The sequence below is a fragment of the Saccopteryx leptura genome, chromosome 2 (assembly GCF_036850995.1).
Source record: "Saccopteryx leptura isolate mSacLep1 chromosome 2, mSacLep1_pri_phased_curated, whole genome shotgun sequence".
Classification (NCBI taxonomy): Eukaryota; Metazoa; Chordata; class Mammalia; order Chiroptera; family Emballonuridae; genus Saccopteryx; species Saccopteryx leptura.
In genome coordinates, this window is record NC_089504.1 from 299,814,359 (window position 1) to 299,840,815 (window position 26,457).

Here is a 26,457-nt window from a genome sequence, read left to right on the forward strand (position 1 = left end):
TGCTAAAAACTAGGACACTATTAAGGAGCTGAGTTGGTGCTATAACCTAGGTCTTCAGATACCTTTTCCAAAGCACTTCTCGAATGGCTTCTGTATTCAGTAAGCTTTTCAAACATGCTTGATCCATAACATACTGATTGCATTTCTCCTAGAATTATTCTTTCCTTTGGGTATAGGCTTTTGTTGATTTCTGAAACCAGTTGCTCCTATTTTAAGACATGCTGCTGAGCAGCTCATCATAAATAAAGATGACACACCTGGCCCATCACCAAAGGACGTGATCCATCCATTCCAAATCTTTTCCATTCTTCTCAAGCTTTCCTGCTGGTGCCCTAACAGATTATGAACAAGATCAAAGTCAGCTGGTGTGAACCCACGGTTTCTCCAAATTCTTCTGTACCCTCGCAGCTCCCTCCTCTCTTTGAAAGGGAAGTGTCTTTCTCTTCAAGGTCAACCTCTCCACTTCCCTCCATTCTTACTACCTCTGACCCCTGGAAGCCTCTCTCCATCAATTATTCTTCAAATTCATCCTTTCCATTACCCCCTTCCTCCCTGTCAGCAAACATACAAGTCACCTCCATGTTAAAAATAATTCTTTCTCTATCTTTGTGATTCTTGGGATCATTTGACCATCTTTTCACTTCCTTCTCTGCCAACAGCTAAGCCTCCTGAAACACAGCTTCTACTCTACAAACAGACCATTCTGAACCATCACAGCATCCACACTGGGGTGTCCAAGGACAGAGGAATAGAAAAGGAAAAATCAAATGCAATAAAGGTGGGAAGCTTCTTGCTAGTTGCGGACTTACGGCAGAGCTGGCCCCAGTCTTGGAGCTGTCCTACCTGGGGTCAAAAAAGCTACAGCATTCCCCTCCTCATCATAAGTTGCACGATATACACCTGCTCTCATTCTGGCCTAGCTCCCCAGTCTCAGGGTGGGGAGGCGTGGAAGGCTTCACCGTAGTCTGCATTTTCTCAAACACCCAGCTGTTCAGGTCACTGTCAGGAAAATAAATCACTACTCTAAAATAAAAACATCTTCCACATCCTTAATGATATCTCCATTTTAAACCCTTTGATCCAGAACTGAGGAGAGGGAGCTTAAAAGACAAATTAAATTTTATTTATATTTTAGAGAACAAAAAATAATAATAATATCCTTTGCTCTCTAGTGGTGACCTAGCTACTCAGTGGATCAGAAGCCTAGAAGTCCATAATAGGTTTACCAAGGAGAAACCCCTGAATGAGAAACGGGGTCAGACAAAGGCTGGAGACACCGAAGGAAAACATGTTTAAACTAAAAGAGTTGGAAAAGCCCACCCTTGATCATTGTCATCTGGGAAAAGGCAGAAGGAAATTCTGCACAGATAGATTTCAAAGACTGCCAGTCAGCATGCACACAGGGAGCCAGACCTCAGATTCTGCTGCACTGGGTGAAGATCCTCAGGTGCTCTAGCTGAGCCAGGTCTGCTTGATGCCCCAGAGTGATGGGCAGAGCAGCTCACAGTGCTTGAATACTGTCCAGACTGTGTTGCTTGACTCTTCACAGAGTACTGGTCAGTAGCCCAGATGACCTAAAAAGGAGAGGTATATTATCTCATTTCCCCTGGATACAATACTAGTTAAAAGTGGAAAGAATTATAAACAGAAAGTCACAGCTTCATTAAACCCATGATGCCGGTCAAGTTTCCTGGCAGCCAGTTCTGCCCCAGGCTAGTGCTAGACATGTAGTCATTTACAGGCAGAAATAATAGCAGATTATATAGTTCTTTCTGTGCAACATGTGTTGAAGCTTTATGTAGCTATTAATGCTCCTTTCCTAGAGAAAATGGTCAGATAAATATAACCAAAAAAGGTTCATTGCTTAATCTTGACGATTCAAGTCAAGGCTGCAGGCCACCTCCATAAAACATTGGTTTTCTTTTCTGGGACATACTCCTCCCCCCTTGTTAATTCAAGAAAAGGCTGACTTCTCTGGAAAGGTTTATTTTGTTGATTAAGATTTTAGATGACTTTTAAATACTAAGAAAACTACATGGCTGTATCTACTAAAAGTTATAAAAATACAATTTCCTTGTTGAAGGATTGCTTTTCTTAAATTTATACATGATATTGAACACCAGAAGTCCTCCTGTCTGTTATGAGACCATTAAAAACATTGCCCTTTATAAATCAGATATAGAGAAATTATATTAATCTTTGTAATTTAGGATTTTATAAATCTGTCGAGGAAGCAACTCTTCCATTTGAAGTAATTACTTCATCCCTCTTTTGTTATTCACCCTGTAAGTGATTATGAACTCTGTTCACTTTCCACACTGTGGAATGATTTTTCTGTTCACTCTTCAACTGATATTTAAGAAAGGCTATTTCCAGGTATTTTTGGATATAATCTTTCCTTCACACTTTCAAAAGTTTCTGATATTGTTTTTATTTTTACTTTCTGGAAAGTAAGCTCCAATTAAGACTAAAATAATTATTTTTTAGTAATTTCTGAACTAGAAAAAGAAATTGAACATGGCTTTATACAAAGAAATAAAAATTAGAAACCATTCATTTTGCTTACTTTTGTGAATCTCTCAAAACCATTCATCTGGAGCAGTCCCTGGGTTACAGCTAATATGTTGCTCACTTTGAAGGCACATGACACTGCGACTTGCTCAAGTCAAATGTATTTTCAATATTCAAGAACTAAAAGGTTCTTTAAAACACGGGTTGGTAGCAATTAGAAAACTACAAGTTACCGAACCAATTCATTTGTTACCTCAAACAGGCTGATAAAAGCTGACTTTGGACCAAATACAGGGCCTTAACATCTGTGAGAAAAGAAAGCTCATTCTTCTGACAGGAACGTGGGCTAGACAGCTGCTATCTCAGGATTTTTTAAATCGGGCAGATTCAGTCATCTGCTCCCTACATGCAAATATTGGCAACAGTAATATTTCTTCTTTCATCTTGAAATCAAAACTACAGTAGCCCCCCCCCCCCCTTCTCCACAACTTTGATTTCTGTGGTTGAAGTTACCTGGTCACTTGCAGTCCAAAAGCATTAAAGCAAAATTCCAGAAACAAACAATTCATAAGTTTTCAATTGCACAACGTTCTGAGTAGCACGATGAAATCTTGCGTTGTCTGGTTTTAGCCCGCCCAGGACGGGAATTATCCCTTGGTCCCTGTATCTCCGCTGCTGCATGAACTCCCTCTCTATAAGTCACTTTGTAGCCATCTTAGTTTTCAGACCCACTGAGGTAGTCAAAGCATCACAGTGCTTGTCTTCAAGTAACCCTTATGTTCCTTCATAGTGGCCCCAAAGGGATTCACATAACTTTTATCACAGTATATCATTATAATTGTACTGTTTTGTCTTAGTTGTTATTGTTAATCTCTTACTGTGTCTAATTTATAGATTAAACTTTATCATAGATTTGTAGTAAGTATAGGATAACCACAGTATAGTATATAGTAAGGTGACCATTTGTACTCCTTTAGGGAGGACAGTCCTTCTTTTGTAAGTCCCATCCTCTCTCGAAAAGTGTCCCCCTATATGACCTTCTTTTTGATACTGGAAGGCTAATCTGTGAATGTCTGTATTCCATCCATGCAGAGTTGATCCATTGTGTGTGATGTGACGTATTTGTATCTAAATGAGTACTTTTTTCTTACAGTTATTATTAAAAATTAATAGGCATGTAAGCATAATTACTATATAAAATATTACAAATGTTTTTATTATGCATTTATCATATTATAGTGTATTATTGTTGCAATGAATAAAATGTTTCTTTTATTTATGATATTGTTTTCTTCCATTTATTTTTGTCCTCCTTTTCATTGTAAAAAAGTTGGTCACCTTAATATGTAGCGTTTGATACTATCAAGCGATTTCAGGCATCCACTAGGAGTCTTGGAATACATTCCTGAGAAGAAGGTGGGACTACTATATTTCAATGCTAAAATGAGCTTCAACTGCTAAAGACAGATCCCTTCCCTCAGAAAGAAAAGAGGCAGAAAGCCCAGAAGTAGGGCATGGAGCTCTCCCGGAGAGGCTAGTGAAAGCAGAATAATGAAATTTTTCTCTGTTAAGCTTTAAACAGATAATTAAGAATCCTTGACTGCTAATTCTCTGAAGAACAAGCTTTAAATAGGCCAAAATGGACAGCCAAGAGTCATGAATATTACGATAAAAAATTATATTCACGTTATAGCGAATATTTTGCATAATTGAAAGTGTTACTGATCTAATTAAAATATAATTAAAATTTAATTTTTCTTACTAAAATTTAATTTGCACAGAACTGTTAAAGAGCATAACTGGGTTATAAAACAAAACCATGACAATCTTCTATTAGTGGTTGTTTTACTATTTTTATTGTTTTTATTCCAAACAATACAAAATGTATGTAACAAATCATGAACTTTTTAATTTGCCCCAAACATCACGGTCTGCTATATGCACAACTAACCTTTTAAATATTATATATGTTTACCCCAAAATAAGATAATTCAATATAAACTTTTATTGTTTGTAGCCTACATTTTCCACTTGCAATATTATGGATATCTTTATAGATCAATACATACCAATTTGCTTTTTCATTTATTTTTTTTCAATGGCTGAAAAACTGCTAGCAGCACTGAATCAAAAAAAAGTTACTCATAATCTCACCATTTTTTAGAAAACTAAGCGGGTAAAAATCTTCTCTCCATTTGTTTGATCTTACCCACATTTCTGCTATGATAGTAACAATAACAGGAGTCTATCCTTCCAGATTTTGACCTCATTAATACTGACATGTCATATTCACATCTGCATCTATTTTTACTTTTAAATAGAAATAGAAACTGTGTTCTAACTGTAGTCTGAAACTTTCTTTTTTTCCCCAACCTTACTGTGCATGTATATTTTATTTTCAGTTCAGTAGATATAAGTTTACCTCCATCTTTTTAAAGGTCACAGAATATTTTGTTATGTGGATGTACTATTTTGACTTATTTAGTCTTTACTGACAGGCATTCAGATGGTTTTGTATGCTTTGCTATCATTAATATTGCTACAACAATCCTTTTAGATATAAATCTTTGTATACTTGCATTTTTATTTCTGAGTCAAATATTTCTAGAAGTAGAATTAATAAAACAAATGAGAATTTTAAACTGTAACATACCCAGTCAAATTACTTTGACAAATAATTTATGAGTGAACCTGTTTCCCCAACCCTCATCAACACTGGTACTAGTTATAGCATTTTATGTTAAAGTAAAAATTTTAAATCAGCCCAGTTTCAGACACATTGACAAAACTTGCACAAGGAAGGACTCCATTAATGTGTGTGTGTGTGTGTGTGTGTGTGTGTGTGTGTGTATTGATTAAGACATTGATTCTTGTCTCCAGTTTCACTAACTTCAGATGTTTCTATTTCCAAGGAGAAATTACAGACCAAGAAGCTGGGAGAGAATTGATTGATATGTAGTATTGATTAAATATATGGCATAATACATATCATATATTGAACAAAGGCCAAGTAGTAAAGAACCCATAGTTATTAAGAAGATGCTATTGTCTGTGTTATTGTTATTCAGGTTGTCTAGAATGGTTGTCTAGACAAATATATCTGTCTAGGTAGGTAAATAGGTAGATAGGCAGATAGATGATAGATAGATAGATAGATAGACAGATAGATGATAGACAGATAGATCTGAAGAAACTTGAATAGGAAAGTGTATCTACCTAAAGACAAGTAGTTAAAATAGAGTATGATATGTATGATAAAGGTGTAGTGTTATGACATTACAGCAAAAAGAGAAAAAATTCTTTGAGTCAGGAAGGGGGATGAGAGTCAGAATTGATTTCTCACAGGAGATAACAGTTTTGTGTGGTTCCCAGGTGGTGTCTTAGGACAACAGCGTGGAGGGAACAGCAAGTAAAATTGTGTGGCTAAAATACAGGATAATGATGTAAAGAGCAGGGAAGAGGGACTCAAGTAAGAGAAACTAATCTCAAATGTGCAGGATTTTGGCTGCTATGCCCAACACTCGAGATGCTAGCCCATCCCACGGGTGAAGCAGGGAGATGCAAGGCTGAACAGCATGGTAGAGCATCGTCACTCCCAAAAGATTGGAAACCATCTCTAGGGTGGACTTGGGCAACTTCTCATAACTCCCAGTGAGTAAATAGTCAAAGGAAGATTACTCTGATTCCAAGAAACAGGATTTTGATAAATTTTATAATAGTCATTCTCTCTTTAGAAGTCTAATTTAAGCATCTTAGGCCACTGTTCTTTGGGCAGACTGCCTGCATATTATACAAGCATTTAGAGTTCAGCAACTAAAATGAACACTTGTTCCTCCATCTTGCTTTATAAAACATCCTCTCCCTTCTTATATGTCTACCCATGAGCCCAAAGATTTCCAAACATTGTCGCAATTTTTTCTTCTCCTTGACTGGTTTTAATTTCCTCCTACACATCTCTTGTATCCTGCCCTCTTCCCCACCATCCTAATTCAGACAGTCATCGCCTTCCCCCCTGGAGAATTACAACAGCCTCATAACCCACTGTCCTGCTACTAGAGTTAGCAGTCTTCAGTGTAGCTTCTGGATGTTTTTTTAATATGTAAATGGTGATTATGTTACAATATCTTACTCTGCCCCTAGCAACATTAAAATCTTTCCAGTATATTCATGATATATTATCAGGGTTTAAACATGGTTATAAAACACAGTGAACAGTTTAATTTAATTTTGGGGGGGGGGGGGAAATATATGCACATATAATAAATACCATGTGTATAATTTACTAGTGAAACACAGTATGCATATATTGAGTCATGGGAAAATTTTAGCTATCTGAACATTTAAAATTTTACATTTTATTTTCCAACTTTCTAATGAACATAAGTGTATTAAATATATACATACATAGTGAGGGAGAGTAAAGACAAGATCCCAAACCCCTTAGTATAGTAGTATAGTGTATATCATTGCCATGCTTGGCTCCTGTTTCCCACAGAACCTCAAGTTGAGCCATCCCTGAGTCTTTGATGTTCTCAGAGTACACCACGCCTCTCTGATTGTTAGATCTTGCGTATTTAGTCCCTTTCTTTCTAGACATTTGTCTCTTCTTCCTGTTCATCCTTCAAATTTTTAGCTTCTTCAACACCACATCCTTTGCAAATTGGAGCTATTTTGTCTTGTTCATGGCACATGGTGAGAATACAACAAATGATTCCTCAGTAAGGGAATGATGAATAATTTTCTTGGCTATAAGTGAAAATAAGTTCAAGACATAGTCTTCTTCAATATTTACATTAATCCTTTTCATGCAACCTCAAAAAAGAACTCCAAATGGCCTTTTTGGTGATGTTGAAGTAGACAGTGGCTGCTTATAGAAGGCAAAATTTTGGAAGGTGTGGACTTCTGACTGTATTAATCTTCTATTTTCTAAAAAGAACTCATGGATGTTCCCTTGCAAGTCAAATTTAAAAGTTGAAATTTTTTATTTTTATTTGTTTTATTATTTTTACATATAATGATAATTATTTCCTTAACATGGAAATAATCACAGTCACTTTTAAAATCATTGTAAAGGACTCATTTAACTACATATATTCGATTTAAATCCACTGAGGATTACATAAGATAATGCTTATTAGATGGTTTTTAATGAGCTTTAGATTAATTATAGCAAAAATGATCAAAATAATTTCTTTATCATCAAGCATAAAAATATACTTAGCCTACATGTAAAATTTTGATACTCATAAGTGAAAGTCTAAAGCAGGTTTTTAAAACATTGCTTTTTCTCTCTTATTATACTTAATGATGGAAAAATCTCTAGCTAGGTGCTCTTATGCATATCCAGGTAGACACAATTTTATCAATTGTTCTAACTTGCATTCTACTTTTGCCATTTAATGCTGGTCAACAATATCTATCACCTTCTGATCTTTGATTTACAATACTTACAAAATTGCTCTTAAAAAGTGAGAAGTGTTTGAATGTTTGGTTCTTATTACAAATAATTAATTATTTTGGTTTGTAATTCAAATAATTAAAAATAAAATTTATTTTCATTTCTTGGTTTCTCATAAAATGAAAATGTAGTTGCAAATAAACAGTAAATTTTTCTTCTACATACGTAAGAAACTTTTCCAAAGAGGGGCAGTAACCCTGGAAATGTGGCGCCCACTGAAAGGCGACGTGTTATACGGGTATTTAATTGAGATCACCCTTGCTACCCTGCGTGATTATCAAAAGCCAGTTGCTGCGAAATAGATTAGATAGTGGTCATAAAATATAAAAAGATAGCACTGAGTTGTGGTTTACCGGTGACCAGCCCCTTCTCACATGGTGTCATTGAAGGACAGAAACAACGCTAAGGTGTGTATGAGCAATAAACATTGGTGCCCCCATTTGAAATGTGAGGAAACTGTGGCTCAGAGAAAGTAATTTGTTCCATGTTACACAGCTGGCAACAGCACATGTATTTTCCTCTTAAATTCCAGAATAATGTAGGAAAATGAGTATGGGTTCTAGAATCCTAGACTTGTGTCTAAATTCTGAACATACATCTGACAAATTACCTAACTTTATAAGTGCCATTGTTGAGAGATTTTATTAGTTTATCTGACCCTCTCTAATTCATAGATTTGTTGTGTAATGTACATAATGTGACTTTTGGCACACGATGTTCGGTTCTAATCATAACCACATTTTTTGAACACTTACTGTGCATCATACATGGTTCTTTGTTCATTACATGTATCCTTTTATTTAGTCCTCTCAACAGTATTCAAGGCTGGCTTTCACAGAGCAGGAAACTGGAGCAAGTAGGAAGTTAATGTGCCCAGGGTCACAAAATGGTAGAGCTAAAATCTGAATTCTGCAGTCTGACACAATAGCACTCACCCTTAACCACTGTACTACTAATAAAGTTATATCTAGAACCTTCTAGGCCTTTCTTGTGTGCTTTTTCTGGCCTTGATGACTCTGTTTATCAGGGCCTTGCACTCAAGCAAATTTCATAAAACTCCTGAGTATATAACCAATTTCAAGGGCATAACAATGGATAACATCTGACATAGCATATGACTAATATTTTTCAAAAAAGAAATTTCATTTTAAAAATTAAGTTTAAGAACATAGTGTACAATCTGCATAATGACTTTTACTACTGACACCCCAGAAAGCTGCTATAAATGGACAATGAAGTAAGTGTATTCACAGAATAGACCATGTACATGTGTGACTTTCGGAAAAAGGAAAACTTGCAGCTAACTCAAGAAGTTACTCATTCCCAGAAATGATTTCTTAGTTGTGCCAGGCAGATGTCTGTCATCACAGAATATTTCTTTTGTTTATAATTATATATAAAAAAAGTAAATGATGTTAGTTGTTCCCATAGAGCTTTGTGGTATTCATTTTCTTTGGTTTTGGTCTTTGCTGTCACATATGGGTTTTTCACTTATGACCCCTTGTACAACAAATGATCCCACATGATACCTTAGTTCAGTGTTTTCGACACAAACTAGTCATCAGAAAAGCTATTTATATAGATTCTCCTCATTGTGGGTTAACAGATAGTCAGAGCTTTCATCAAAAATGACTTTCTCTTCGGGAAATTAAAGCTCTCTAAGATCGCTGAGTTATACACAATATAAACAATGACAAATTGTTAAACATTTTTTAAAATCAGCTTTATTAAATTTTAATAATTTGGTAGAATGCCTTACTATTTACAGTGAAAATAGGCAAAAATCTATTTAAAATTGTTTTTCTGGGGGTTTTTTTGGTGACAGAAACAGAGAAAGACAGAGAGAAGGACAGACAGACAGGAAGGGAAAGAGATGAGAAGCATGAATTCTTCATTGTGGTACCTTAGTTGTTCATTGATTGCTTTCTTATATGTGCCTTGAATGGGGGCTACAGCAGACCCAGTGACCCCTTGCTCAAGCTGGTGAGCCTTGCTCAAACCAGATGAGCCCGTACTCAAGCTAGCAACCTTGGGGCTTCGAACCCGGGTCCTCCGTGTCCCAATCTGATGCTCTATCCACTGCGCCACCAATTGTTTTTGCAATTGTCTTTTTGACTTCGCACCTACTTGTTAACTTCCCCAAAATCTATATTTTATGGAACAAATTTATGGGAACTTATAGTCCTTCTTTAAATTATTATATCATTTTTATTTCACTCAAAATGTTAGAGTACAATTAAAATAATGTTTTGAAAATTTATGAAACATTATTGGGAATGATAAGAAATAATGACCAATCTATTGAACAATTTATCCTTCTAGGTACTATTTTTCCTTCAATTATCAACCTTAACTGTTAAAGCATCTCTTCATGTACACAATTCCAATGACAAGGATCACCTGGCTTATGGAAGGGGAATCGACGGGAATTATTGATGTCTAATGCTACATCCACTTGGGTCGGACCTGTCAGAGTTAGCCAAGACAGTGAAGCCCTAAGACACAGTTGGCCTTTCAAAGATAAAACAATGAGGAGCAACAAAGTATCAGATCTGGGCAGGGTAACAACTGCAAAGGTCTAAAACAAAGCCTGGGTCTGACTTTAAAGCAATGTTAGCTATAACTCGGTGGCCAAGCAAACATGTCTAATTGGTGACAGCAGGATCCCAGAACAGCTGTTGACAAATGCAAAGAAGTGGCATATTCTGGAGGTCAGCTTGAAATGCCACCTGGTTGTGGATTATGGAGAGGCAGTGGCAGAAGGCAGGTCCACTGAGCATGTGGCCAAGGGAAGACCCAGTGACTAGCTGAGTGGAGAGAAGTAACCTGGACTTAGAGCAGCAACTTTTTTATTTTATTTTATTTTATTTTATTTTATTATTTTTGCAGCTAAGGCTGTGGAGACTTAGAGATATTTCATTTCCAAGGGCTCACTCCCCAGACTTGGCTATGAATGAAAGAGTCATTTCATCCCACACAGTGAGTTGTGACAACCACTTAACAGTAATGATCAAATCACAACAATAGCATTCAAGTTCAGGAAATAATGAACTAATTTAAAACCCGTGGGGAATTTTAAGACAAGCTAAATGACAATTTAAATCTTGAAATTTCTCCAGGACACAATCTATTATAACTGGGATCATGGAGTCCTTAGTTCTTCCACGAAAACGAACAACCCCTAATTCTGCATTACACGCCAAGGAAGATAGCACATTTTCCACAGGAAAATGCCAGCTCCGCACTGGGCATGCTTGCTGATAACTCACAGTATCAGAGCCTGAACAGATATGGCTGGGTTGGGTTCTGAACAAACTGCTTCAGAGTTTTGTAACTGACATCATATGCTTTATACAGACCCCAAACACAAGTAGACAAAAACCATTTCCAATCTGTTCCAGATTGCTTTGTGTATTTTATGACAAAGTACTGAATCTCATGCTAACAAGCTGAGCAGAAAAGAAAACTTAGGCATTTTGAAATCAGGGCTCAGTAAGTCTTCAGATATAAAGATGCTGACTCCTCGGTGGACATTTATATGGAAGAGGACCAGTTGTGTTGGGCTCCCCACCCCTGGCCCAGTTGTTCCCACTTCTTGGAAAGTCCATCAGCTCCCATCTGCCTGGTGAAGTTCAATATATTTCAAGTTGTAGTCTCCTGTGTAAAACAGAGTTTCCTACACTCCTTTGTGCCAACACTGTTTTTGGAGCGGTCTTCGTGACAGCATTTAGCACTTTCTGCTGCAATAGTGTGTTTACATATCTGTTTTCCCTGTTGTAGCTCTATGAGGGAAGGGACTGTGGCTGGCTCACGTAGATGCTGAATGAATGCCGGTGAACAGAATCGAGTGAAAAAAAGTGAATACGTGTCCATAAACTATAAACCTCTTTGGAGAACTGACACATGAGTACTGATGAAACTGAAAATCAAAGGAAACAAATATTTTCCTTGATGATTGGCAATAATATAGACATATGTGTTCATTGTCTTCTGTGGGAATTAGTTTTAAGTCTTTAGTTAATAAGGATTTTCATAATGTGCTGTTATTTAAAATTAAAAATTCTTTGAGCAATGAAGAATGTGCTGGAAAGGTGCTTTGAGGCTTCTTCCTACTGGGGAGAATGAACATGGCCTGAGCCATTTGCATTCGCTTAGCCTCACTTTGGACCAACTGGAAGCATTTGAAAGAGCAGCTGGTGATGTTTAGGGATGCCATCTGCAGCCATGAGGAAAAGGTCTTCCCTGATGGAGAGTTCGCTGGTCTGTAAATGTTTTACAAACATAATATCTGTTTCTTAGTTCAGTGTGTTTTGTTTTATCTTGTTCTGTGTTTCAGTCTATGAAGTCAGATACACCCATGACTCAAACTCTAGTTTCTCTCCTTATTAAGCTTTTGGACTTCAGAAAAGCTTCTCCCGCACTCTACAAACCTTGATTTCCTTGTCTGTTGAATGAGGATAAAAATACCGCTTCAAATATTTGAAAGATGCAATGCAACAGTGTATAACCAGTGCCTACCTTGATGCTTAGCACAACCCAAGTTTCCATAAATAGTATTTCCCTTTCTCCTCCTCAACTCGCCAAGAGATTGGTGCCCCCAAAATGTTAGTCCATAAATACAATAGGCGTATCTTAGCACCTCTCTAGCCTATGGCCTAGCCTTTCACAATTCTCACAATTTTTAAGAGCAACACATTTAGAATTCATGGGATATCCCATGAATTCTAATAAAATGTGATTACACAGTGTCATTGTCCTGCAGTATGAAACTCCAACAAAAATGTTTAAAAGCCTTTTAATGGTTATAACATTTTTCTATTCATGTATTTTTGCCATTCATACAACTCTAAAATATGACTATCAAATTATACTAGACTAATCTTTTAACTTTTAATATTAGTTTTACAGTTACAAAAAGTTCCCGAATACCTTTCATCTTGCTTTCCCTAACATTGACATTTTAAGTGACCGTGGTGCTTTATCAAAACAATCAATACTAAGAAATGTTTTAAAATACTAAGAAATTAATATTGGTATAATCTATTTACTTCAACAAATACCTTGTATGGATTTCACTAGTTTTTCCAATAATCTTTTGCTGTTCCACCACCCTGCATTGCTTTTAGTTATTGTATTCCTTAATCTTCCATAATCTGTGACTTCCATAGACTTTCCTTGTCTTTTATGACCTTGATCCCTTTAAAGAATGCAGGTCAATTATTTTTGACAATGCCTCTTAATTTAGGATAGTGTGATATTTTCTCTTGATTAAATAAAGGTAAACATTTGTGGCAAGAATATTGCAGAAACTATGTGTTTCTTTTGGTCACTCGCTAAGGGTAGAGTTGGCTGGATTTCTCCATTGTAAAGTTACATTTTTTCTTTACTATTAATAATTGTCACATGGTCACTGGCTTGAGCCCAAGATCATTGGCTTGAGCAAGGGGTCACTGGCTCAGCTTGAGCCCCTGGCCAAGGCATGTATGAGAAGCAATCAATGAACAACTAAAGTGACACAGCTACAAAGTTGATGCTTCTTCTCTCTCTCTCTCTCTCTCTCTCTCTCTCTCTCAAATAAATAAATAAATCCTTTTAAAAGAAATTAATATTAACATCTGGTCTTACAATATCATAGTAATTTGGTTGTTCAGTTTTGAGTACATCAGTATTTTCTTCTGGACAGATTTGGCCACATTTAGCATGCTTTGAGCTTAACTGTGAATGTATGAGATGATGATTAGTGGGTAATTCTTAAAAATAATATTTAGCACTAAACAATTACTATGAAAGCCTCGAAAGAGGTGGAATTTATAACTTGAGACATGTAATGAGATAATTCTTTTGCAGCGTAATATATTAGGCCACTTAGTGTAAGTTTCCTTCAAGTTTTAAAATCCCACAATTCTCAGGATCATCGGTGTGAGTAACTGCGTGTGCATGTGTAAGTGTGTTTGTATAGTCATTACCAAGGTGAATATAGGCAAGAAATACCCACAATAGTGTCAGAACTAGTGTAACCACGTTGTTTTTATTAAAATAGTCAACTCTATTTGTACAGAATATTGTACAGAATATTGACAAATCTACATTTTTAAAAATCACAACCTCATATGCTTTATTGGTAGACTATTTATGAGTGGGACAGTTGGTACGGAAATACCTGATTCATAGCTATGCTCACTATGAGTGATTAGTTTCCCTTGGGAAGACCCGCTTGCTACTTAATATGTGGGAACATTTGTTAAGTTTAGTGTCATCATTATTGATAAGTGCACATCAATTAAATGTTGTCTTTTAAACTATCTCTGTAGCTCACTACTCTTCTGCTTCAGACAGTAGGTTTGCTCCTTTGGAACAGGAAATAGCCTTTCCTATTTTGTTGTTGCTGTTGCTTTGTCACTTCCCAAACTGATCCGGACACTTTACAGCAGAAGAGAGCCCATTTTATACATATACTTCCAATGTCACACTCTTTGGTTCACAAAGAACTGAACATTTCAAAATATTTGAATTCACAGATTGATCTTCTCTTTTCATTTGCATTCACATTTCCCCTTCTGGATTCCATCTGGAACCCAAACCAGAAGTGCTGAGAGACCACAACAAAGCCTGCTCTCCTCGGAGTCCTAGCTCACCGGAAGTGGGAAGCATTAGTCATTTCGCAGGCCCCCATCTCATTAGGATTTTCAGTCCAAATTCTTCACAGCCCTGCCTTCAGTATTTTCAAACTGAGAATAGAGAGTGCCTTTCCGAATGAACGAACGAACGAACTCCAGCAAGCAAGAGCACACTGGCCCCATCCTAGGTAATATGGAGGTCATTTGGGCTCAAAAAGGAAAAGTGCATATTAGTTCAAGCATTTGGAATGCAGGAGAAATAGAAATAAGTATTCCAAATATTGATTCATGTTTATAAATTTAATTGAGTAGAACTAATTCATCTGCTTATAATTTGTTCCAATTTTCCTTTTCTCTGAGTTCATTGGGGACTAACTTAAAATTCTTAGGTAGTATATAGAGTATGGCCACTTTTCAGCTAATGTCTGCTTAAGAAAATAAACACACAATCGTGTTATCTTATATGGAAACCTATTTTACTACATGGATTCTTATGTGTTATAAGTAAGATTACAAACTGCAAACATAAATAGCAAGTCAAGCCACATAAATAATACTGCTACCCAACACCAAGTTCCATTACTTTTAAAATCAATTAAAATGGAAAACTTATTAGTGAATTCCTATGAAAATGGGATACTATCAAGCATTGAAAATCATCCAGTTGGCTCAGTGGTAGAGCATTGGCCTGGCTTGTAGAAATCCTGGGTTCAATTTCTGGTCAGAGCACACAAGAGAAACAACCATCTGCTACTTCACCCCTACCCTCCCTTTTCTCTCTCCCTTTCTCTCTCTCTCTCTCCCTTCCTGCAGCCATAGCTTGAATGATTCAAGCAAATTGGCCCCAGGTGCTGAGGATGGCTCCATGGCCTCACCTCAGGTGCTGAGCAACAGAGCAGTGGCCCAGATGGGCAGAGCATTACCCAGTAGGGCGTTTGCTGCATAGATCCCAGTTGGGGGGATGTGGTAATTCATTCCTCTGCCTCCCTGCCTCTTACCCTCTCACTTAATTTAAACAAACAAACAAACAAAAGAAAACAAAAAAAGAAAATCATCCATTTAAAAATAAATTGCTTTTAAATCACTCATTTCCAAAGCAGTGTTTTTAAAATTCCCTTCTGCACAAAGTAGAATAGCTTAGCCAGCTTCTAATCTTCATTAAAATTCAAAGTAAAGCAATTATCTGTAGGTTAACCTTGTTCACGGCAAATATTTTATTATTGATAGAACAAACTGTAAATAAGCCAAAATGCCTTCTACTCTGAAAAGATGCTGAATTTTGTACACTCTTTTAAAGGGCAGCAACTTATTAAAAAATTTATAAGTTTTATAAAGGAGACAGAACTTAGACTTCTCCAATAAGAATTTTTAAATAGTACATAAAATAGAACCTTAATTCATTCCACAATCTTAAATTTTGTATCATTAAATGAGCCAAGGATGATAAATATGATACCAAAATGATTTTATTGATTTTTTTACTCACTTACTTCCTATCTTGTTTTCCAAACACCATCCACTCTGAATGTGAATGGCCGTGTTTCCTTTTAGGTCCAGAATGTTGCATTTGCTCATCCTTCTACCTTGCGGTATTGACTTGATTCCCTTTTCTTTTCTCCGATAAACTCAATTTTGTGAACACAGATCAGCATTCAATGACTGTGCTGGCTCATAGACCTTCACAGTCTTCAAACCGACCAATACCTTGATTTTGAATTTTTATCCAACAGAACTGTGAGACTGTAAACTTCTGTTGATTGGAACCCCCAGTTTGTTGTCTTTTGCTAGGGCTGTCCCAGGAAACTAATGCACCTCATAGGAGTAATCAGCCCTTCTCTGATTATCTATTATTTCACCTTACCATTTTAAATATTATTTTCTTTACTTAAATTTGTAATTTTAAAAATATAATCATGATTCATACTAATGGCCAAATCTTCAAAATATAAGTAAAAAGTAAAAGTTCATTTTTGCTTCCCTGTCTCTGGCCTACTATTCTTAATCTTCTAAGAGAACCCTGTTCCTAGTTGCTTGTGAACAATTCCAGAAGCTATGTGTGCAGTCAAGCACATATAACACCCTTCACTTTGTTTTGCTTAAATAAGACCACGGTGTACATAATGTCTTGCCACTTACTTTATTGCTCTTAATAATGTATCATATATATTTCTCCATATCTTCTCTTGCATTCTTCTCTAAGAATTACAAAAGATGCCATTATATGGACATGAGTTATTTCATCTGTTCCCTATTGATAAATACTTGAGTTGTGTCAAGTTTTTTGACATAAAACACTCCAGTAAATTTTCTGGCACATGAATCTCTGCAGACTTTAAAAAGTTTATCTGGTAGTTCTATTCCTAAGTTTTTGAGGAACCACCATACTTTCTTCCATATGCTTGCACTAATTTACATTCCCACCAACAGTGAATGAGGGTTTCTTTTTCTCCACAGCCTCTCCAGCACTTGTTATTACCTGTCTTGTTGATAATAGCTAATCTAACAGGTGTGAGGTGATATCTCATTACAGTTTTGATTTGCATTTCTCGAATAGCTAGTGAAGATGAGCATCTTTTCATATATCTGTTGGCCATTTGTATTTCTTCCTGGGAGAAGTGTCTGTTCATATCCTCTTCCTATTTTTTTTTTATTAGATTGTTTGTTTGTTGCTGAGTTTTATGAGTTCTTTATATATTTTGGATATTACTCCCTTATCTGAGCTGTTGTTTGAAAATATCATCTCCCATTTAGTTGGTTGCCTATTTGTTTTGTTGACAGACTCTTTTGCTGTGCAGAAGCTTCTTAGTCTGATGTAGTCCCATTTATTTATCTTTGCCTTTACGTTACAATGGAATACTACTCAGCCATAAGAAATGATGACATAGTATCATTTACAACAACATGGATGGCCCTTGATAACATTATTCTGAGTGAAATAAGTAAATCAGAAAAAGCTAAGAACGGTATGATTCCATTCATAAGTGGGACACAAAATTGAGACTCATGGACATAGACAGGGGTGCTGTGGTTACCGGGGGGAGGAAATAATAGAGAGGGAGGGGGTGGAGGGAAGAGGAGGGGCTTAAAGAGAAAACATATATGGTGACAGAAGATAATTTGACTTTGGGTGATGGGTATACAACATAATCGGCTGTCCAAATGATGTGGAGATGTTTTCTCTAAATCTATGTACTCTGATTGACAAATATCACCCTGTTAAATTTAATTGTCTAAACTAAAAAAAAAAAAAATTTCTCTCTAAGATAAATTATTACCATTGTAAATCTATTTTGAGACATTTCCGAGTTGTCTGCCATAAAGGGTATACGTCTCTTTTAATATGAATATATATCCATTGCACTATTTTCTTCATGAAAAACATTGTTTTAGGACAACTGTAGTATGTAAAGGATGATTTCAGATGGATTATGCTGTAATTACTTATTGCTAATGTACACCTCAGCTAATTATTCTTAAAATGTTTATTAGGTGGCTAGTCCTGTAAATCACATGATAGCTTCTCTGTATTTTATGGCTGGGTGCTCACAATACAAGGAAAGCAGTGGTTAAATTTAGAGACAATGTGAAGACAAAATGATTTATTTCTTTGGAACATGATAGTGAAGTTAGCACCTCAAGAACCTCATTTCTTGTGGGAAAATTAACAGTCCTGATCTAGAATGGGGCTGCTTTTTCTGAGAGTGGGGTGGGGCACTGTGCCAGGATTGTTAAATTTGAGAGATCACTCCTCCATATTGTAAATAGCAGCGACCCAGGGGGTGGGGAGAAGATGGCTCCTTCTAGAAGGAGCTGTGTGTCACAGGAGAAAATGTTTGTTTTTAAATTTGGTGGGAATTTTTTATTATTTAATGGGAGAAGGGAAAAAGTGGTTCATCTTAAAGAATTGATTGCATGGGGCCAAAAAAATAGGTAAATTTTAAAGCTATCTACCAGATCGAATAGTCCAATTCGGTATTACTCTAAAAATATAGCAATAGCACATTAAAAATGAGAACTAAACACTTTTTAAAGAAATGAATTGTGCTTTCAGAGAAATTGGTTATAAGAATCCGTGGTCATGGGTAGGACACAAGGAAAAGCCAAGAGCACTTTAATATCTCTGGTTAGTCACTGCAGCACTGCATGACAAATTAGGTAAATTCTTTTAAGTTATGTACTAAACACTCTGCACATGTTTGAACATGAAAATCTTTGTTTATTTTCTTATTGCATTCTACAGAGAGCTATGACAATTCACTCAGGAATTTATGAAGTCTCCAGCAAAATGATACGTTCTCTAAATATGAAGTTACTGCCATATTAACCAATGCTGCTAAATATTAGCGTTTTCATGTATTTAGATTTGGAAGTTCTAAGAGATGACACTTACAACCAGAAAAGCTGTTATTCATTTTCTTGAATATGCCTGAACTTGACCAAATTACTAATCACACCAGTAAAAGAAAATAATGAGAGATACTAATGACCTCTTTCCTTTCAAGTTAAGTTTTTGTGTTTTTTTTAGTGGAGATAATCACTTTTAAGATGTAAAGAAATACTCAGAAAGATTCTATGCGCTGAATAGAATATGTTTTCTAAGATGCTCAGAAAAAGAGAAAAGTTTGGCTGCATGTGCACTCCCATAGTTGTTTGATCAAGTAGGAATCTGTTTTTCTTCCATAGCAAGAAGAGTAGAAGTAAGCACTCCAGAGTCTTTCTATGTTTCTGCTCACGGTTGCCTCATGGTTACAACATGGCTACTCCTCCCCTATGCTCACATCTGCATTCCAAGCAGTAAGAAGAAACATAGTGACAAAGAACAAGTGGCATCAGAGAAAGCAAAACTTACATCAGTGAAACAAAACATTTCTAGAAACCCATGGCCTGTTTCCATTTCCATTTCTTTGGCTAGAATTGTTCATCTACAAAGGAGACTGGAAAATAGAGTTTTGTTTGGTTGTTGTTGTTTTTGTTTTGTTTTGATGTTAGATATACTGCTGCCTACAGTAAAACACAGATCTTCGTTAGAAAGGATGAAAGGACAATGGATATGGTGTAGGTGCCTAACATTGTCTGCTGCAGTACTTGAGATCGTTTAATGCGATTTTCTACTCTCCTCTCTCCACTTTTCACCTTCTATATTGAGAAAACTAGATCAAGTGACTTACTCGATATCACACAGCCAGTTTAGGACACAGCTAAAACTAAGGTTTACAAGTGTGACACAACACAAAGGTATCCTTTCAGTGTATCCACTATTCCTTGTCCTGTAGGATGTGCACAAAGCCCACGCGACTATGCTGACTCCCGTTCTCCTCTCTTCCTCAACTCTGGCAGCCAGTCTCTGGAGCTGAGTCTGCATTGGGCTATATGTTTCATTTTATTCAATGTTAAGAGTAACGTTGTTTGGCTGTATCTAAAAAATGATTAATATATACTCCAACAGGCTGCTCCTTGACTTTCCAAAACATACAGGAATAGAAAATGGGAGCTGCAAAGAAAGATTAACTTCTCAGGAGAGATTTAGAAGAAAGAAAAAAAGGACAGAATATAATAAAATACTTTTTGGCCTATGGAAAACGGGTGGGACTTTAAATTTTATTTACTTCAAAATCTATGTTTGTCTCCCAGACTCTGTTCTGTCTGTCCTTTGCAATGTGGCTTTGGTTCTTGTCTTACCTTCGAATTCACTCATAGCTGTGGCTGTTTCGTTAGAACCAATAAGGCTGACCTACTGACTGTCACACAACATGCACCTAGTGGGAACTTCTAATTGAGGCTGAAACAGGAACTCAAACACAGAGTCCAAGTCACAGATTTTAGTAGCAGGAGTAGTCACTCAGTGTGGCTCCACTTCCAATGAGTTTCTGTGTCTGCAGTATGTTTATTCCATTAGAATGGGCTCTTCTGTGGGATCTTGCGTCTTCAGAAAGTGTAAACATTGAACATTTTAATACAGCATCATGCTCTATTGTCAGTCAACTGTTTCAGCAGGTTTTTTGTGGGTTTTTTTTTTTTTTTTGTATTTTTCTGAAGCTGGAAACGGGGAGAGACAGTCAGACAGACTCCCGCATGCGCCCCACTGGGATCCACCCCGCACGCCCACCAGGGGCGACGCTCTGCCCACCAGGGGGCAATGCTCTGCCGCGACCAGAGCCACTCTAGCACCTGGGGCAGAGGCCAAGGAGCCATCCCCAGCGCCCAGGCCATCTTTGCTCCAATGGAGCCTTGGCTGCGGGAGGGGAAGAGAGAGACAGAGAGGAAAGAGGGGGGGGGTGGAGAAGCAAATGGGCGCTTCTCCTATGTGCCCTGGCCGGGAATCGAACCCAGGTCCCCCGCACGCCAGGCTGATGCTCTACCGCTGAGCCAACCGGCCAGGACCTGTTTTGGCAGGTTTAAAGTCAAATGAGAACATGCCTTTGTATTATTAAACTTCCAGCTACACATAAGAGGGTAACTAAAATAAATAAGATGTAGACTTCAGTTCAAGGTTAAGAAGAAGCTTCCTACAAGGAGCTAGACTACGTCTATTGAGGTCAGGGCTTTGCATGCTCAGTATGGCGCTTGACACATTGTAGATCTTAAATTAATACCTTTCTATTTTAAAGACGTATTCACAATACTTAGGACTATATTATGAATAAATCATTTATTCTTCCTCTCAGTAATGTGTTTATTATGGATAAACTTGTAGGTGCTGTTGCAAGAAGATTAGATTATTTGATTATTAAAATATAGAGTGTCAGCATATCTGTTTTTTATTTTAATGAATTTTATTATTATTAGTTTTTTACTTAGAATGTCAGGTAAATAAATCTTTTTTCCCACCTTATGGCCTCTGACATGAAGTTCCCTCTTGGAATTCTCATCTCCCAATTATTTTCACCCTTCAGTTCTGATGTCAGCTTCACAGAAAGGAGACAACTCTAACCTACCTAAAATATCACCACACATCTAATCATCAGTGACTGAGTTTGGTCCCCCACAGGGCAAGCCATCAGTTTACGTAACAGTACGTCTTTCTCAGTGTACGTTGATTGACATTTGCCAATTACATGTAGGGCTTCAGCAAAGTAGACTAGGACTTTGGCAGCTCCAGTCTGGACTCTCCTTCTAACGCCTTCCACGCGAATGTTAGGATGTGATCCTAAACACACATACCACATAGATCCCAAACAATAATTTTTAGGCAGAAGTTTAACTAAATCCAGACTTTTTGAAATATTTCAACATAATTTGCATAGATTATATATAATGAATAATATTAATTAATACTTGGACACAACTCAGTCTGAAGTACATGAATTTAGATGGTTCTGTGGCAAGTTCACAGTGTGTTATGTACTGTTCTGTAACAAAACATAATCCTCAGGTTTTTCTTAATTATGTGTCTTGGAAATCCCTCTACATCAATTCATTTAGATCCACCCTTATACATGTTCTTTATGCATTTCATGAGAGTTACTCTGAAGTAGATTCTAAAATCTGAACTCTGGCATATGGACTCTGTGAATTTTTACTTATAGTATAAATTGTGTTCCAAAATAGTTGAATCAATTTGTACTCCAAAAAGCAGTATAAAGTGGTAATTATTTCTCATTGTCCTCCATAAAATTTAATATAAACATTTTTATCTGATATATGTATGATGACTTTTTTTCTAGCCTTATAAAAGGTTAACTTTCACTAAAAAATAAATAAATAAATGTCTAGATCAATGGTAGTCAACCTGGTCCCTATCGCCCACTAGTGAGCGTTCCAGCTTTCATGGTGGGTGGTAGCGGAGCAACCAAAGTATAAATAAAAAGATAGATTTAACTATAGTAAGTTGTTTTATAAAGATTTATTCTGCCAAACTTAGCAAAAATCCAACATAAAGTACTTGGTAATTATTATTATATGCTTTAACTTGCTGTAACTCTGCTTTATAAATTTTATAAAGTAAAGTTACTTCCCTTCTTTATAAATCACCATTACTGTGAAACCGGTGGGCAGTTAGAAAATTTTACTACTAACAGAGATACAAAAGTGGGTGTAGGTATAAAAAGGTTGACTACTTCTGGTCTAGATAGATGTCACACATATACACATCTCATTCACAGGTGACAGCTCACATTATAAACTTTAATTGCTTTACTATAATGAACATTTTAATATAAATCACATTCCTTATCTTAAATAAGTATCCTAAACTCCACTTTCAGTCATGAATTAAAAATAAAAATGTTTACTGAATCAAGATTTTAAGAAGTCTGTACACCACCTCATGCCTTTCATCCCCGACATTTTTATATGAGACCCAGGGATCTGAGCTGGGGATTAGGATTTTTGAGAGTGTGAGGGAAGGTGACTAGAAATTACTCACTAGAAGCAAACTCAAAGATCAAAGAAAAGTCAAACCAGTTATTTCCAATCCTTATTGATAATTGATTACATAAAGAGGGAGACAACTCTAACCCTTTATGTCTTCAATAAATATCTATTGTTTCCTACTGCACGGTAGATACGGGTTATATGTGTGAGTGAAATAACTATTTGTTCTCATGGAGTATTCAGTCTAGTAGAAAGGACTCAGGTAGCAAACCTAATTACCAAATGGTGAAAAGTATGAAGCAAACAGCTGGTGCTGACATATTAAAAAACAGGGATGTGTAATTGTGCCAGAATTTCAAGGAGACCTTGCTGAGACCTAAAACCCAAAATGATACCCTCCATGCAGAATTAAGAGAGAGCATTCTGGACAGAGATGACAGCATCTTTACCTGCCCTAAACTATGGCAGACTGAGAAAACCTAGTGAGAAGGATGATGGTGGAACCAGGTGAGGTAGGGTAGAAGGACATAGGACAGGGGCAGCTGTAAATAGGTTTGGAGAATAAGCTAAGACAACATGAGAGTGATCCAGCCTGCTACAGCAGAGATGAGGAGAGAGGTTCCAGAGAGCCAACCAACTGCTGTTCTCCACTGCGCATGTCAGCCTATGGAAGGCAGTGTTAGTGCAGAACAAGACTTCCTAAAAATATTCATGGCTGCGAGGTGTTAGTTGCTTTTAAAAATATATGAACATGTTCTGAATAAAATATCTGTATTTAATTACATTTCTGGCATATCATGCATCCTTAATAAATGTGGAAATAAAATTCACCTATTAAATTAACATTCTTTCAGAATATTTTCTATTTCCCTTCTCACATTAACTGTATTTTCTATAATATTAAAGGATAATATCGTTTTGTATTACAGTATATTATATATTATTTTTGTATGTTATATTTTTAAAGTGTCAAACACACAGGTGTGTGTGTGTGTGTGTGTGTGTGTGTATATATATATATATATATATATATATATATATATATATATATATATATATATTTAGAGAAAGGGGCAGACAGGAACGGAGAGAGATGAGAAGCATCAACTCATAGTTGTGGCACCTTATTTGTTCATTGATTGCTTTCTCATATGTGCCTTGACTGAGGGGCTCCAGCTGAGCCAGTGACCCCTTGCTCAAACCAGTGACCTTGAGCTCAAGCCAGCAACCTTGGGCTTCAAGCCAGTGGCCATGGGGTCATGTCTATGATCCCACGGTCAAGCCAGCGACCATGCACTCAAGCTGGTGAGACGGCGTTCAAGCCAGATGATTCCGCGCTCAAACTGGTGACCTCAGGATTTCGAACCTAGGTTCTCAGCATCCCAGATTGATGCTCTATCCACTGCACAACCACCTGGTCAAGCCACACAAGTATATTCTTAATGTAAAACTTGCATCCATGTCTTTAAAAATTGGCAGAGCAATATATGACTATTAATATCAAAATAAAGACTAAATTGGCATTAGAATTTACATTAATCCCTTAATGTAAGAAGCTACTTACAGCACAAAAAACTGTTAAGTCAATTTGCTAAGAAGAGTAAACAAGAATTGCTCCCTTTCATCCATAAACATTATTTGATGCAGAAAATCTTATTTTTTAGGATTTATTTCTAAGGGGCAGGTTAATTAGTAAGACAACTAATTTCTCTCATTTTCATGCAGGATTGTGGTTTGCTGATCCACCCGGAGGGAAGCTGTGGGCTGCAGCCTATTTCTTCTGACTACATTGAAGCCATTTCACAACCTGAACTAAAAACTTGTCCATCTGGGGACACAAAAGGTGACTATTGCATTAGATATCACATCTCTTTTAAAAACTTGAATATATATAGATAAGTATTTATGTACTTAACAAATCCTCATACAGGAAAATAAGGGTCATAAACTATCTTTCATTAGTATGAACTGCAGTGTATGTAATTGATGCAAACATACTGTTTTAACATGTGAAATGTTTGGATTATTTAAATACTTTTCACCCTCTGCTCTTGGCCCCGTTAATTCACACTCATTTGCAGATCTCAGCTTAAATGTGACTAGTGCCGTTGTCTTTGAGCCTCTGATTGGTTTCTTATTGGAAGTACGCTGTGCTTCCATGGCAGTTTCCAGAATTATTTAAATGATTATCTATGTAATTAATTGTTTAACGTAGTGCTCCCAGGCTGTCAGCTGTGTAAGGGCAGGAGTCTGATTTGTTCACACTGTCGCAATCCACTTAGCACTGTAATTTCTACAGAGCAGATACAAAATAAGTACCTGCTGACCTCGCGAATCAAAGAAATGCAAAGAGTGCACATTCAGTTTTCAATCATTTTCTTCAATAATAAAAATGTCTTTGGGAATGATCACTAATGTTTCTCATACACTGAGCATTCACAGAGGCAGGAACATTGTGATGTCAAATTCTAATCAATGTTCAATCCTGCCTAAGCCGAGAGAGGACCATGAACCAAGGACTCCAGTACCACTCTCCGCGTTCCCAGTCTCTCTTCTACCCAGCATACTTCACTCAGGGGACGCTCCCGGCCTCTCTTCTACCCAGCATGCTTCACTCAGGGGACGCTCCCGGCCTCTCTTCTACCCAGCATGCTTCACTCAGGGGACGCTCCCGGCCTCTCTTCTACCCAGCATGCTTCACTCAGGGGACGCTCCCGGCCTCTCTTCTACCCAGCATGCTTCACTCAGGGGACGCTCTCGGCCTCTCTTCTACCCAGCATGCTTCACTCAGGGGACGTTCCCGGTCTCTCTTCTACCCAGCATGCTTCACTCAGTGGAGACCAGGGAGGTCAAGCCAAACCTGGGACTAAAACTACATCCAAGATGATAAGAGGCTCAGGGTGCATCTTCCCTAAGATTACTGGTTACCACTCTAGCCTGCTGACCACAGGTCTCCCTTCATCTCAGAAGTCTGAAAAAACACTCAGGAGCTTTTTCTACCCTTGCGGTGAACTTCACACCACAGTTTAAGTGGGAAATGAGTTTCACAAATGGGCAGGACGAATCGCAATTGGGCATGCACAGTTAACAAACGTGGGCATAGCCCCATTCCTGAACATGTGTTCTAAATAATAAATTACAGTCAGTGCATAAAGAGGGATTTACCCATTATACCATGTCAGGTGGTGTAATTTATGATTCTCTCGGCTAAATGAGATATATATTCTTGCCTACAAAGGAGACACTGATGTGTCTAGTATTTTTTTTTTATCAGACGGCAATTTATGGGAATCATAAAACGACTTAATTCTATTCCTCCTACTGAACCAAGTCAAAAGTTCTTCAACAAAAAGCTGAAGATACATTACTGAGATGTTTCAAGAAGTCTTGTGTGTTAAATTGGCAGTAACTTATGCCAGGCCCCGATAGGAGGTTGTGACTGCACCTGTTCCTTCCAGGAGAGGCTACCGTTGAACAGGAGCCTTCTGGTAACTTGAGTAGCTAGGCAGAAACCCCCCAAAACTGATCTCACAATCAAGCCCATCATCTGAGTCTGAC

The 26,457-nt window shown here is 37.1% G+C and overlaps 1 protein-coding gene across 1 annotated transcript in view; it reads left to right on the plus strand.

Moving 5' to 3' along the window:
• Positions 1-26,457, plus strand: part of CPED1 (cadherin like and PC-esterase domain containing 1) — a 316,192-nt gene that overhangs the window by 223,658 nt on the left and 66,077 nt on the right. The window contains exon 16 of the mRNA XM_066362558.1: positions 24,625-24,742. Coding sequence (XP_066218655.1) covers positions 24,625-24,742 — 118 coding nt within the window. The remainder of the gene's footprint in view (positions 1-24,624; positions 24,743-26,457) is intronic.